This window comes from Microcaecilia unicolor, chromosome 1 (genome assembly GCF_901765095.1).
Source record: "Microcaecilia unicolor chromosome 1, aMicUni1.1, whole genome shotgun sequence".
NCBI classification, from domain to species: domain Eukaryota; kingdom Metazoa; phylum Chordata; class Amphibia; order Gymnophiona; family Siphonopidae; genus Microcaecilia; species Microcaecilia unicolor.
The window spans coordinates 557,382,657-557,398,102 of NC_044031.1; the positions used below are offsets into that span (position 1 = coordinate 557,382,657).

The 15,446-nt window shown below is 43.4% G+C and overlaps 1 protein-coding gene across 2 annotated transcripts in view; it reads right to left on the bottom strand.

Moving 5' to 3' along the window:
- DPYS (dihydropyrimidinase) overlaps nucleotides 1-15,446 on the bottom strand; it is a 120,354-nt gene that overhangs the window by 77,866 nt on the left and 27,042 nt on the right. Inside the window, exon 1 of one of the 2 annotated variants that reach the window (XM_030217937.1) lies at nucleotides 4,033-4,417. The exons of the other annotated variant lie outside the window; for it this stretch is intronic. Coding sequence (XP_030073797.1) covers nucleotides 4,033-4,290 — 258 coding nt within the window. The 5' untranslated portion in view covers nucleotides 4,291-4,417. Of the gene's footprint in view, nucleotides 1-4,032; nucleotides 4,418-15,446 lie in introns of those variants that run through there. 2 annotated transcript variants of the gene reach the window in all.

A 15,446-nucleotide genomic window follows, 5' to 3' on the forward strand; every position in this document is an offset into this window, starting at 1 on the left:
CAAAGGCAGTTCACACGTGCTGCTCTCCCACTGGCCCCAGCATTGTTTCTCTACAGTTGCTTGGCCCGCCCTCAGACATAACTTCCTGTTTCCACTGGGTGGGGGGGGGGGGGGGGCGCAGTAGAGAGACAAAGCCAGGGCTGGGGACTGGGCAGCATGCGTGTGTGAATTGCTGCTGTTGCACGCTGACTTTTAGAACAAATTAAAGGTAGACCCGGGGGTTCAAGAAAGGAAGGAGATGCTGCCCGGGGGAGGTAGAGACTTAGGATTGGGATGAAGAAGGACAGGAGGAGATGCCAGTCCAGGGGAAGAGGGGGGTGTGTGTGGCAGAGATTGTTGACAAGCGGCAAGATACTGCTCCCATAAGAGTGCTGCCTGAGGCCGCCTCCTCAGTTGGCCTCATTATAGGGCTGCTCCTGGGCATGGTTCCCCCAAATTCTATAACCATGCACATAAATTTGAGGAACACCTTTGACATGCCCACACTCCTCCCATGGCCACGCCCTTCAGCAACATGCAATGGAATTTACATGTGCCTCTTTGTAGAATACGCCTACAAAGATGCATGTGTAAATTCCAATTATTGCCAATTAGTGTTGTTATCGGCCAATTATCAGTGCTAATTAGCTCATTGCTCAATTAAGTTGCATGCATAAATTGGGCACACACTCAATTTAATGTGAACAATTCGCTGCTTCTTATATAGAATCCAGGGCATAGTGCCTAAACATTTGGCACAGTATATAGAATGAGGGGATACCTATGTTAGCACATGCTAATGCATTAGAGCAGGGATTCTCAACCCAATCTTCAGGACACACCTAGCCAGTCAAGTTTTCAGGATACCCACAATGAATATGCATGCGAATCTCATGCATATGCATTGTGGGTATCCTGAAAACCTGACTGGCTAGGTGTATCCTAAGGATTGGGTTGAGAACCCCTGAATTAGATCATTGCAGTTAATCTAGCCCATAGTGTTTTCTGGGAAAATGGTGCACATACATTTGAAATGCAATTCTAAATCCCACCCTAACTCTACCTCTGGGGACATCTCTTCCTGCTGTGGGTTGTAATATAAGCATAGAAGGTTTACATGTATACTTTTCCTGCACATGAGGTGGGCAGGTTTACAGATACCAATTTGCTGTACTGACATTACGTTTTCCACACAAATGCCCAATAACAATACAAGTTGAGTGCTGTATATAAACACAAGTACCTCAAATCATCAAAAAATAGAAAAAAGTATATGGTTTTAGGGGTGAAACAATAAATTACACACATGGAGTAATTTTTATTGTAAGTTCTTTTACCAGAAAGCAACTGTCCGGCATGGTTGCAATTAGCATGCTTTCTGACTCTCAAAACTGTTTGGTGTTGTAAAGAGTTTTTTTTTTTTTTTTAGAACAGGCACATCTGATGAAGGATAGCTAAATAAGAAAATAGTCACCATTTCTAATAATTGTCAAAACATTTCAACTATTTTCCAGAAAAATTAAAACAGTAAATACAAAAGATTTGTTTTCTTTCCAAGGAATCATGTTTTTGAATTTAAGATTGCCCTCCTTATGCTTATCAGTCCACGCTAAAATAGTTTTAATGAGTTTTGTTGCATAGATGTATATGTTGTAACCTTTATATCCTCATGCCTAGTGGTTGCTGTACTACGCTCCTTACTTTCAAAACTGACTGTCCAGTGGCTACTTTATTCCTTGGCTCCTTATTAGCACTTCTCATCAGAGACCAAATGAAAGCCAACATAATAAGAACAATGCTACAGAGCAAGAGGCAACTGCAATATATTCTGCATTTCAGTTGGACTTTCCTGGACAAACGCAGTATAACAGCAAACTAAACGCCTTCCTTCTCTCATTTTCTCTTCTTAGCTAAAAATATTCCTGTTATCCCATGATCTTTCTGCGAAAAATATTACTCCAGTGTATAATCTGTGGTCTCATCAAAATCGACACCACTGCCTGGGTAGGGCACCCAGCCGGTGGTAATGTCGAAGCTGGCATGCGCTGTTTCCTACAGTAGAAAATATTTTCCTATTTTCTACCATGGGGCATTCCCAGCGTTAATTGGTAGCGCAGCCACATAAGTACATAAGTAATGGCATACTGGGAAAAGACCAAGGGTCCATCGAGCCCAGCATCCTGTCCACGACAGCGGCCAATCCAGGCCAAGGGCACCTGGCAAGCTTCCCAAACATACAAACATTCTATACATGTTATTCCTGGAATTTTGGAGTTTTCCAAGTCCGTTTAGTAGCGGTTTATGGACTTGTCCTTTAGGAAACCGTCCAACCCCTTTTTAAACTCTGCTAAGCTAACCGCCTTCACCACTTTCTCCGGCAACGAATTCCAGAGTTTAATTACACGTTGGGTGAAGAAAAATTTTCTCCGATTTGTTTTAAATTTACTACACTGTAGTTTCATCGCATGCCCCCTAGTCCTAGTATTTTTGGAAAGCGTGAACAGACGCTTCACATCCACCTGTTCCACTCCACTCATTATTTTATATACCTCTATCATGTCTCCCCTCAGCCGTCTCTTCTCCAAGCTGTATAGCCCTAGCCTCCTTAGTCTTTCTTCATAGGGAAGTCGTCCCATCCCCGCTATCATTTTAGTCGCCCTTCGCTGCACCTTTTCCAATTCTACTATATCTTTCTTGAGATGCGGCGACCAGAATTGAACACAATACTCAAGGTGCGGTCGCACCATGGAGCGATACAACGGCATTATAACATCCTCACACCTGTTTCCATACCTTTCCTGATAATACCCAACATTCTATTCGCTTTCTTAGCCGCAGCAGCACACTGAGCAGAAGGTTTCAGTGTGTTATCGACGACGACACCCAGATCCCTTTCTTGGTCTGTAACTCCTAACGTGGAACCTTGCATGACATAGCTATAATTCGGGTTCTTTTTTCCCACATGCATCACCTTGCACTTGCTCACATTAAACATCATCTGCCATTTAGCCGCCCAGTCTCCCAGTCTCGTAAGGTCCTCTTGTAATTTTTCACAATCCTGTCGCGATTTAACGACTTTGAATAACTTTGTGTCATCAGCAAATTTAATTACCTCGCTAGTTACTCCCATCTCTAAATCATTTATAAATATATTAAAAAGCAGCGGTCCTAGCACAGATCCCTGAGGAACCCCACTAACTACCCTTCTCCATTGTGAATACTGCCCATTTAACCCCACTCTCTGTTTCCTATGCTGCATGAGTTCCGCGTGTGTAGCGTGTGAGCCCTTACCGCTGGGTCAATGGGTGGCAATAAGGGCTCAGGCAGGAAATAGCCGCACACTACCTTTAATTCTCGTGCACAGCCATTTACTACCCCAATTGAAAAAAAACTTTTTTCCAAGCTGCGGTAACAAATGGCCCAGCACACACCAAAAACACCCACCCACAGTACCACAAGCCACATTTACTGTGGCTTATTAAAATGAGCCCTAAGTATTCTACTGAAGAACTTGGCATATGTGAAAATGAAGATGCCTGTTCTTTCATGTCATCATGTCTTGTTAAAATGTCTTACAATTTAAAAACATTACCCTTTCCTTACTACCCTAAGGAAGCAATTTCAGAAACGTTTTATTTGCATACAAAAATTGTAGTTTATGCACAGAATTGACTTGCTCTAAAATTGCCCAGACTATATTATTCAGGTTGAAGTACATGGTTGTGCAAAATACCATTTTCACACAATCTTTCAGCCACAGCAAGCAAGCGGCATTCCCAGAGCAGATATGGGATGGAGTTTGGACTTCTGCACATACGTTTTGATTTTCAAAAGCCCGCACATAAATTTTCTTAACAATTTTGTGAGTATGAAGTAACAGGTATAGCTTCAGTAGAGTAATTTTCAAAGGGAAAGTACATATATGGTGTAACTTATGTGTATGTTTTTTGTGCAAGTTTGCAAATTACGTTACAAAAATTATCCTCCATCTTAGGATAGTTGAGAACACTGCATGATATTTCTATGCTATATGAAACTGATATAGTCCAGTACCTTAGTTCCTTGGTAGAAATCATCAATTGACTGTGAACCCATGAAGGGGAACTGCAAGTGGGTATGAGTATCAATTCCTCCAGGGATCACCAGCTTACCACTGGCATCAATCACTCTCACCCCTTCTGGCTTTGCCGGTTTCAGGTTTACGCCAATATCTTTCACAACACCATCTTCAATGTAGACATCCGAAAGGAAGGAACAATCACCATTTACTACCTTACCACCTTTAATTAAAATCTTATTTTGGGAATCCATCACACCGTCTCTTTTGTTATTAAATTCAGCCGACAGACTAGTGAAATGCAACCCTGCAGGCTACTAGTTTTCAACAAGACATAAAGGTAGAACAAATGATTTGGTTTCAAGTCACTGACTATATAGCTTGTCACTCTGTCCTTTTATTACAAAGGCAGTACTCTCATTGGGAGCGATAATTAGAATGTCATCTGATACACTTCAGATTCTACAAACATCTGTTATAAGAGGTGATTTAGGACTCCACCTTTCCTTGGCTCCCCTCCATGGTTCTATTTAAAGAGACACTCAATGACACTCAACCCTTTATTAAACTAGTTTATATCTTGTTCATGCGCTACATTAAATCCAGGAATCCACTCCCCTCACCCCCAAAAGAAAGAACGTTAGTACTTATTTTTATGAATACAATATTTAAACATTTTCATTTTTAACCAGTTTGTCTGATCAAGTTAGTTAAATCATTAATTCTTACTTTACCTGTAGTACAGGAACAATTACATGCACTGAATATAAATAAGGAGAGAACAGTAACATAGTAGATGACGGCAGAAAAAGACCTGCATGGTCCATCCAGTCTGCCCAACAAGATAAACTCATATGTATTACTTTTTGTGTATACCCTACCTTGATTTGTACCTGTCCTCTTCAGGGTACAGACCGTATAAGTCTGCCCAGCACTATCCCCGCCTCCCAATCACCAGCCCTGCCTCCCAACCACCAGCTCTGGTACAGACCATATAAGTCTGCCCAGCATTATCATATATCAGATCCACAGCACACCTGGTTTTGATACTACTACTACTTAACATTTCTAGAGCGCTACTAGGGTTACGCAGCGCTGTACAAATTGACAAAGAAGGACGGTCCCTGCTCAAAGGAGCTTACAATCTAAAGGACGAAATGTCAAGTTGAGGCAGTCTAGATTTTCTGAGTAGAGGTGTAGTGGTTAGGTGCCGAAGGCGACATTGAAGAGGTGGGCTTTGAGCAATGATTTGAAGATGGGCAGGGAGGGTGCCTGGCGTATGGGCTCAGGGAGTTTGTTCCACGCATGGGGTGAGGTGAGGCAGAAAGGGCGGAGCCTGGAGTTGGTGGTGGTGGAGAAGGGTACTGAAAGGAGGGATTTGTCTTGAGAGTGGATGTTATGGGTAGGAGCATAAGGGGAGATGAGGGTAGAGAGGTAAGGAGGGGCTGCAGATCGAGTGCATTTGTAGGTTAGTAGGAGAACCTTGAACTGTATGCGGTACCTGATCGGAAGCCAGTGAAGTGACTCGAGGAGAGGGGTGATATGAGTATATCAGTCCAGGTTTTGATAGGCCCCAGTTGCCTCACCATTCCCATGGCAGTGGAATCCGCTCTCAAGAGAGCCAGGAGTTCTAAAGACTATGCCTCGGCGCCCCCAGGAAGAGAAGCTTGGACCTTGGACTCTTTTGGGAGAAAGATATTCCAGGCCTCAATGCTCGTGTCCTATATACAGTCTTACCAGCTCTTTACAAGCGTGTACTTGCGTGACACAGTGCGCAAGCTGTTGGACTCTCTCCCACCGAAGCAGGCCAAGTCGGTACACCAGTTGGCCAAGCAGCAAAAGGTGTGTCGTAAGCCAGAGCCTACAACACACCTTTGATGTGGCAACCAGGATCTCTGCTCAAAGTATAGCAATACGCAGACTCTCATGGCTGCATGTTTCTGACTTGGAACAGCTGACCAAATCAAAAAACACACCGAAACCATCTCTTCTCTTTCCCACCAGGCACCTTCTGCATCAGCCTCCTCATTTAGGAGGTCTTTTGGCAAGTCTAGGAGGGGTGCCTACTTCCCACAGAGCCCAGCCTGTTCAGGTTCAGCCCCAGCACGCTTGTTTTTGTCAGCAACATGTGCCTAAGGCCCCTGATGCTCCCCAGTCGAAGCAAGGGACGAGCTTTTCACTGGCTCCAGCAGAGCATAGCTGCTGTAAAACAGTCCGTCCCAGATGACTTGCCGGTTGGGGGCAGGGGGGGGAGGCTGAAGTTTTTCTATGAAATGTGGCCCCTTGTAATCTCCCACCGGTAGGTTTTTCAAATAGTCTGCCTCAGATACGCCCTCAATTGGCAAATTGCCCACCAAGATCTCAAAATATTCAAAATATTTTAGCCACCTTCTTCATTTGTGTTACATGATGTATTAAAAAAAAGATTTTAATTATCAAATATTTTGAATCACTCGAAAGAAATCTTTCTGGTTTTGTGGGATTCGGGGGTTGGGCACAGCAGGGATAAACAGCCTGTCTTCTCTAGGAACAGAAGGCTAAGGGGATAGTTGCAAAAGATAACATGTTGCCATATCTCTATAATAAATACATTCATGTACCCATACTGGGAAAGACCAAAGGTCCAATAAACCCAGCATCCTGTTTCCAACAGTGGCAAATCCAGGTCACAAATACCTGGCAAGATCCCAAAAAAGTACAAAACATTTTATACTGCTTATCCCAGAAACAAGCAGTGGACTTTCCCCAAGTCAGTTTAATAATGGTCTATGGACTTTTCCTTTAGGAGGTTGTCCAAACCATTTTTAAATCCTGCTAAGCTAACTGCCTTTACCACATTCTCTGGCAATGAATTCCAGAGTTTAATTACACATTGAGTGAAGAAAAGTTTTCTCCGATTCGTTTTAAATTTACTATTTTGTAGCTTCATCGCATGCCCCCTAGTTCTAGTATTTTTGGAAAGAGTAAACAGATTCTCTGGTTTGTCATGTGTGTTTCTCTTGATTAAATTTTAAGCTCTGTGGAGCCAGACTGTCTTATGTGTATTTGTACAGTGTTATATACACTAGTAGCTTCAGAAACAATAACAATAAGTAATAATACAGCTGGAAACTATATGGCAAGATTGCTTTATTGTAACCCTTCCTCTCCGGAACCAGGTGACTTGATCTTTCTGAGAAGTTCTGAGAGATGAGGACATTTCTCTGGTAAGTGAACACAATTTTGCTTTGTGCTTTGGGAACTTAAAGATTGGAGTTTAAAGGAGGAATTGTAGGTTAGTGATTGGCAGAATAAAATTTTTTTAAAAAGCAAATCTTATCAACTAATCTCCATAGTCGTTTCCCCATAGTTTTAAAACTTGAACTTTGTACCACAGCATTATCAGATAGCCTCTAGCAGACACTGCAGGATCTAGTTTAGTATTAAGGGGGAATAAAAAGAGAGAGAGAGAGAGAGAGAGAGAGGGAGAGGGAAAAGCAAGTTTAGTATTAAGGGGGGAATAAAGAGAGAAAGAGAGAGAGAGAGAGAGAGAGAGAGAGAGAAGCATTATTAACTAGTTGCCATAGTGTACAACCCTTTTCCCATAGTTTTAAACTGAAAATTTCTCTAAAAATAGGCATTTTTTCCATAGTTTTAAACTGAAACCTTTTCTAGAGGTAGAAACGTAACAGCCAAAAACTCTTGTTCTAAAAGACAGTTATTTTCTGTTCTTTGGCTGCTGGAGAGGTAGCACATCCAATGACCTCAATTAGGTGTTAATTAAGGTGTGGGGAAGTAGAATATTTGCATAGGTTACATAAGTACATAAGTATTACCATACTGGGACAGACTAAAGGTCCATCAAGCCCAGAATCCTGTTTCCAACAGTGGCCAATCCAGGTCACAAATACCTGGCAAGATCCCAAAAAAGTACAAAACATTTTATACTGCTTATCCCAGAAATAGTGGATTTTCCCCAAGTCCATTTAATAATGGTCTATGGACTTTTCCTTTAGGAAGCCGTCCAAACCTTTTTAAACTCCGCTAAGCTAACCGCCTTTACCACATTCTCTGGCAACAAATTCCAGAGTTTAATTAGGTTGCTGAGTTAACTTGAAAGACCCTGTTTAAGAAAGGCCCATTAGATTCAAAAAATATATAAAGAGGAAAGGTCCCACAGAACTTTCTTTCTGAGCAGTTCTGAGAGAAGAGGACATTTCTCTGGTAAGTGAACACTATTTTGCTTTCTGCTTTGGGAACTTAAAGATTGGAGTTTAAAGGAGGAATTGTAGGTTAGTGATAGGCAGAATAAAAATTAAAAAAAAGCAAATTTTATCAACTAATCTCCATAGTCTTGTCCCCTTAGTTTTAAAACTTGTACTTTGTACCACAGCATTAACAGATAGCCTCTAGCAGACACTGCAGGATCTAGTTTAGTCAGAGGCGCTTGTGCAGTCTCTTCCTTAAGTCTTTATCCCCTTATTTAGGCTCCTATTCCCCCAGGCCTGGTCTTACATTCAGTGTGGCCAGAGGTGAGCCTGACCACGCGAAGAGCGAAGGGCAAAGAGGGCTCGAGCAGCTGCGGGCGATCCGGACGAACAGTGGCCCGAGAACAATAGAGGCAGTCCGTGGTCGCGTTTCGCAGATCCTGACGATCATCCTGCTGCCAAGACCGACCTGCCTGTCCTGATCGGGGGACGGTGAGCCTGGCCACGCGGCCGACTGGTGAATCACCGGAAAACCGAAAGGACCTCGCTGAGCCCCAGCGCGAGCTCTAGCACTGAACCCCAGCGCGAGCCAGAGAGCGACCCGGATAGGCCGCGGCCATCGGCTTACCGAGTGGCCACGACGAGTCCAGACCGGACGAGTCCAACTCCCCCGGTGAGAGAGTTTTTTTTTTTTTCCTTTTCCCCCTTGTTATTCAATAAGTTGTCGCTGAGCCAGTTAACTGAGCAAGACACTGAGGGACAAAGAGTGGACGAAGTTTTCCTCCCGACTCATCATACCCGAACAGCTGATCAGCACAGGAGCGCGGCACTGAGAGGGACCAAACCGTGAGACTTAGCCCCCCACCCGCTCAACTGGGGAACTCACTGGCAGTGCAGAGGGAGAGACTGCGGGAGACAGGGAGGCCCTGATCAACGAGCGGGAGGTGCTGCGAAACAGCCTGGCAGGCGGCTGCCGCTGGAACCGGTCCCAGCCCTGCAGATCTCCCTCGTGGTCTTTTCCCGATACACGAAAAGACCCAGAGGCACTCAGCCCCCGATTGAGGCTAAGAGAGAGGGACTGCTGGTATTTGAGCGGTCTCCCTGGAAAGGTGCACGCGAGGGAGCGGCTGATCCCGGCGAGGTGCACGCGAGGAGAGCGGCTGATCCGCACGAAGGACAGCCGGTGCTGTCACTGCCTACCGGAGTGAAGCCACACTGGACTGGAGACCGAGGGATGTCGGCGAACCCGACTGAAGAGCAAGCAAACCGGAACACACGCAAAAAAAAAAAAAGAACCCAGAGTCCAGATCAATATAGCAACAGGGGACAGCCGACACACACAAACCTGACTGGCGGACGCTTTGACCAGAACATCAGCCTCTATTTATGGAAGACTCGTGAGCAATACCTAACTTAAATAAACCGATTGCTTTATCCCGAATTTCTGCTTGCTGCATGCTATAAGACTCTTCTCAAATGTTATAAATGCTCTAAAAGCTTCATCTAAAGCTTTAATTGCTTAATATGCTTATAGCATGTCTGAAAGACTCCCTTTAAATGACTAAATGTGCTATGTACTTTAAATGCTAGCTGCATGCTGAAAGACTCTCTACAAATGCTCTAAATGTTATAAATGCTTCATCCAAATGCTTTAACTGCTTTATAGGCTCCATAACGTGTGTGAAAGACTCCCGGTAAATGCTTTAGATATCACCAACACTGTCCAACACTTCCACGAACACTGCCCACAAACACTACTGAAACCACCAACACTACCCACACTCCCACGAGCACTGCCCACAAACACCACTGAAACCACCAACACTACCCACACTCCCACGAGCACCGTCCACATATATCCAACATGAACACCAATAAGCTACTGATAATAATTTATCTCATTCCCATAATCCACCACGCATGGACCACCCCCAACATCAACAGCAACCCAACCACAATACACCAACTATATGTACAACCTATTAACAACTCACCAGACCAAAAATACAATAACCAACCAAAAGGCAAAGTCTCCGCACACGAACACCACCAACAGAAAGAGAAGAAAACCAACAACAACAAATTCAACCACCGAGGAAATAGACAACTAATAAAAATAAACACACCTAACCTCCCCACAGAACCATACCGCTCAATCCAAATAGGATACATCAACGCTAGATCAGCAGTAAGCAACTCAGTAGACATACTAGACTGGATTACCACAGAGAACCTAGACCTTCTATTCGTCACGGAAACATGGTTTCACAGCCCCACAGACCCCGCCATCAAAGAGACATGCCCACCAGAATACAAAATCACCCATTGGACAAGAAATGGAAAAAGAGGTGGTGGAATAGCCATAATATACAAATCCGAGTTCACCATCACAACCACTGGTGAATCCACCTCACCACAACTCGAAATCGCCTCGACAAGAATCAATCATCCGAACCTACAAGGACACCTCAATACAATCCTATTCTACAGACCACCAGGAAAATGGAAAGACTCCCAAACACAACTCATGGACTTCATCGCAAACACATGTGTCTCTGCCTCAAACATCCTCATAATAGGAGACATCAACCTACACCTCGAAGACAACACCTCAACAGGCACACCAGAATGCAAAGAATTCCTAAAACTCTGGGACTTACACGCACCTAATACTCAACCAACACATGAAAAAGGACACACACATTACACACAAATTCGACCCAGACTCAACTCTCCTGCTTACAGACACAAGATGGACACCCACACCATGGACAGACCACCATAAAGCATATGTCTCCCTCCACTGGTGAAAAATACACAGAAACGCAGTCAACAAACACGAACGAACAACATACACCACGAGAGGAAAAATAGACCCCACAATATTCTGGCAACAGGTCTACCAAAATGAATGGTCAACAAATGCAGACACCATTCAATTCCTCCAAGAATGGGACGATATATGTAAGACAACACTAGACACAATTGCCCCAATCCAAACCAGAACATCACATAGAAAAAAATCTAATCCATGGTTCACTGAAGAGCTGAAAGAACTCAAAACACAAGTCAGAAGACTAGAACGTGCATGGAACAAAAAGAAAGATGAACACACATTGAATGCCTGGAAATTACTTCGGAGGAAATACAAATACACCATAAAACAGACTAAAAGACTACACTACAAAACGATGATTGGACCAAACTACAAAGACACACACAAACTCTTCTTCCTAGTAGATAAATTGTTAGACACCACACAAGTTAAACAACAGCAAAGATACACCAGGGGTCAACGACCTCGCGAAATACTTCAAGGAGAAAATTATACAACTACGACTTAAAACACCCGCCAGCCCTATTGAATACGCCACACTCCTAAACTGTCTAGACCCAGAAGATGGAATATACCCAGCAGACAGGATCTGGACCGAATTCGAATTAATATCAGAAGACCTCATCTCTAAAACACTCAAAAGATTCGCCAAATCCCAATGCAAACTAGTTATCTGCCCAAACAACCTCATTAAATCAGCTCCTCAGCAATTCATAATAGACCTAACAAACCACGTGAACTTCATGCTACAAAACGGACTTTTCCCAAAAGAAAAAGGAAAAATTTTACTCACCCCAATACCCAAAGACACTAACAAAAACGCAAGCGAAATAACTAACTACAGACCAGTAGCATCTATACCTCTAATAACCAAAATAACCGAAGGAATGGTAACCAAACAACTCACAAACTATCTCGACAAGTTCTCAATACTGCATGATGCCAAATCAGGATTTCGAACAAATCACAGCATGGAAACAATATTAATTACCCTAATGACCAAATTTAAACAAATGATTGCAATCGGCACCAACATACTCCTCCTACAATTTGACATGTCAAGTGCCTTTGATATGGTTGACCATGAAATCCTATTACACATACTTGAATATTTTGGCATCGGAGGCAATGTCCTAAACTGGTTCAAGGGGTTCCTAACCTTGCGCTCATACCAGGTCACAACAAATTCAACTACGTCCGACGCATGGACCCCTGATAGTGAAGTACCACAAGGATCCCCCCTCTCACCAACTATTTTCAATCTAATGATGATCCCCTTGGCAAAACTTCTATCAAACCATAACCTTAACCCACACATATACGCTGATGATGAAACAATATATATTCCTTTCAAGCAAGACATTAAAGAAATCTCCACCGAAATCAACCAAAGTCTACACATCATGAACACCTGGGCAGATGCATTTCGACTGAAATTAAACACAGAAAAAACTCAATGCCTCATACTTACCTCCCAATACAACAAGAAAAAATTTAGCGCCATCAACACACCTAAACTAAATCTGCCAATCTCAGAAACTTTAAAAATCCTTGGAGTCACTATCGACCGACACCTAACACTTGAGACTCACGCGAACAACACAACCAAAAAGATGTTCTACTCCATGTGGAAACTGAAAAGAATAAGACCGTTCTTTCCAAGATCTGTCTTCCGCAGCCTAGTGCAATCACTCGTACTCAGCCATCTGGACTACTGCAACTCACTATAAGCAGGCTGCAAAGAGCAAATACTGAGGAAACTTCAAACAGCCCAGAATACAGCTGGCAGACTCATCTTCGGAAAGCCAAAATACGAAAGTGCACAACCATTACGTGAGAAACTACACTGGCTCCCACTCAAGGAACGTATAACTTTTAAAGTATGCACCTTAGTTCACAAAATCATTCACGGTGAAGCCCCTGCATACATGTCTGATCTAATAGACCTACCACCCAGAAATGCTAAAAGATCATCCCGAACACCCCTCAACCTCCACTTCCCTATGTGCAAAGGCATAAAATACAAAGTATTGCACGCATCAACCTTCTCTTATATGAGCACGCGATTCTGGAATACACTACCACGCAACCTGAAAACGATCTACGAATTTACCGACTTCCGCAAACTATTGAAGACTCATCTCTTTGATAAAACTTATCGCAAGGATCAAAACGCATGAAGTCCATACAAACTAACAGAAGTGCATCAACACACTCTCTTCTGAATTCTCTTCCCCCATATCCTCACCGCACTTAGAACTCTACCTATAGTTAAATCGCTATACCCAAATGTTTCTTATTATCGTCCTATCGCCCTTATCATTTTCCCCATTGTTACACTCCACTGTTCTCTTTTCCTAATGATACTTTGATTTTGCCTCCCATAACCCTTCATGATGTAACTCATAATTGAATTGTAACAAAATGTATCTCCTTTATTCACTATGTATTGTAAGCCACACTGAGCCCGCAAATAGGTGGGAAAATGTGGGATACAAATGCTATAAATAATAATAATAACCACTCTCACCTCCTTCAAAAACCTGACATTGTCATATGTCACTTCCTTCATTGCCTCAGATGCAAAACAAGAACCTGCATTAAATATGTAAACCACTTTGATTGTAACCACAGAAGGGCGGTATATCAAATCCCATTCCCTTTCTCTTTCCTGCTTCATAGCCATCTGCATCTTTCTTCTCCATTCCTGGCATCCATTGCCACTGCCTCTCCCCCATCCCAAATATCCATTTGCCCTCCCCCTCCTGTATATGGTCTTAAATTGCACCCACTCACCTACCTTCCTCCCCAATATTCATTTATCCTGCTTTTCCTCATTGCCCCAGCATCCATCCTTCTACTTGTACATCTCTACCTTCTCCTATATATGTCCTTGCTTTCGCCCCTTTGCCAGTTTGTACTCTTCTTCTCACTCCCCAACATCAGCCCTCTTCTTTCACTGCTACTTGCCAGTTCCAGGACCTGTCAGCAACCAGCCCCAGCATAAGGCCCTTCTTCCAAATCAAACCCCAGTACCAGAATCTGTCAGTCTGAGTCATCTCTCTTCTTCCACCACCAGCCATTGCCTCAGCCCCAGCCCCTTCTTTTAACATGATGTCCCCTTCTCCCACCCTACTATCTACTAACATCAGCTTTCCCCTCTCCCTATTCCTTTCTCCCTATGTCCAGCATATCTCCTCTGTCTTCCCCCTTCCCAACATGGTATAGCATCCCTCTTCTTGCCACCCCCTCCAATATAGTCTGGAATCTTCCTTCTAATCCTCTCCACCTCCCTACTCTCATGTGGTCCTGCAACTACCCTTCTTGTCCCCCACATAAGGTTTAGCACCTTTCTTCTCATCTCCTTTTATTCCTGCTCCCCTTTTCGAACTAACACATTTCCATGTTGCCCCCCCTCAACATGGTCCAGCACCTTCTAGCTACTCTCCTGCCCTCACATCCACATGCTTAAGCACCACCCTCTCTCTTTCCCACCTCCTCCCCATGGTCTGTCATCTTCCCTCTCTTTTCCTGCGTGCCACCTCTCTATTCCCACATAGTACAGCTTTTTCCCCATCTAGTCAAGCATATCCTGCCCCATTTGATAGTTTAGCTTAATAGTTTACATTTCTTGATATACCATCTTTCTTCTTCATTTAAAGTGGTTTGCACTAAAACTTATAAAATAGAAAAAAAAAGAAATACTATTAAAAATAGAAAAGATCCCACTTAACAAGACCAATTACACCACACATATCCTTAAAAAAAATGTTCCTGCACATTATCTTCAATTTACTATAGATGATCACCCAGAGTCCCACATCAGTTCTTGTGCAAACTTCTTCTGAAAAAAGCTTTTAATTTCCACTTGAATTGTTTAAAATGTCTCCAATCTCAAATCCAAGGGGACTTGGTTCCACAGCACTGGAGCTCTCCAAAAGAATGCACTCTCCCTTGTCATTGGTAATCACGCCCTGGCACTGCCCCAGACTTCAAAGTCTTCCCTGGTGCATATGGTTTAACCAGTGGTTCCAGATGGACAGGTACCCCCTTATACAAAGTTTTGTGAACAAATGTCAACAATTTGTAGTATATCCTAAATTCAACAGGCAACCAATGATATTGCACCATCCCCTCTTGTCCTTCCCCCCCCCCCCCCCAGCATAGTCCCAACACCTTCCATCTCCTCTCCTGCTCTCCACTTCTTTACCTTCAGTGCTCCAGAATCTCTTTCTCTCTCTCCCCATCCCTTCAAATCTCTCTTCCATGCCGCGTCAGTATCCCTCCACACTGTCCTCCCACCCACCTTTCCTCAAACTGCTCCTCCATCCTCGCCAGTGTCAACAGTAAAAAGAACAGCGGGGCACTTCCAGCCTTCATGTCAAAG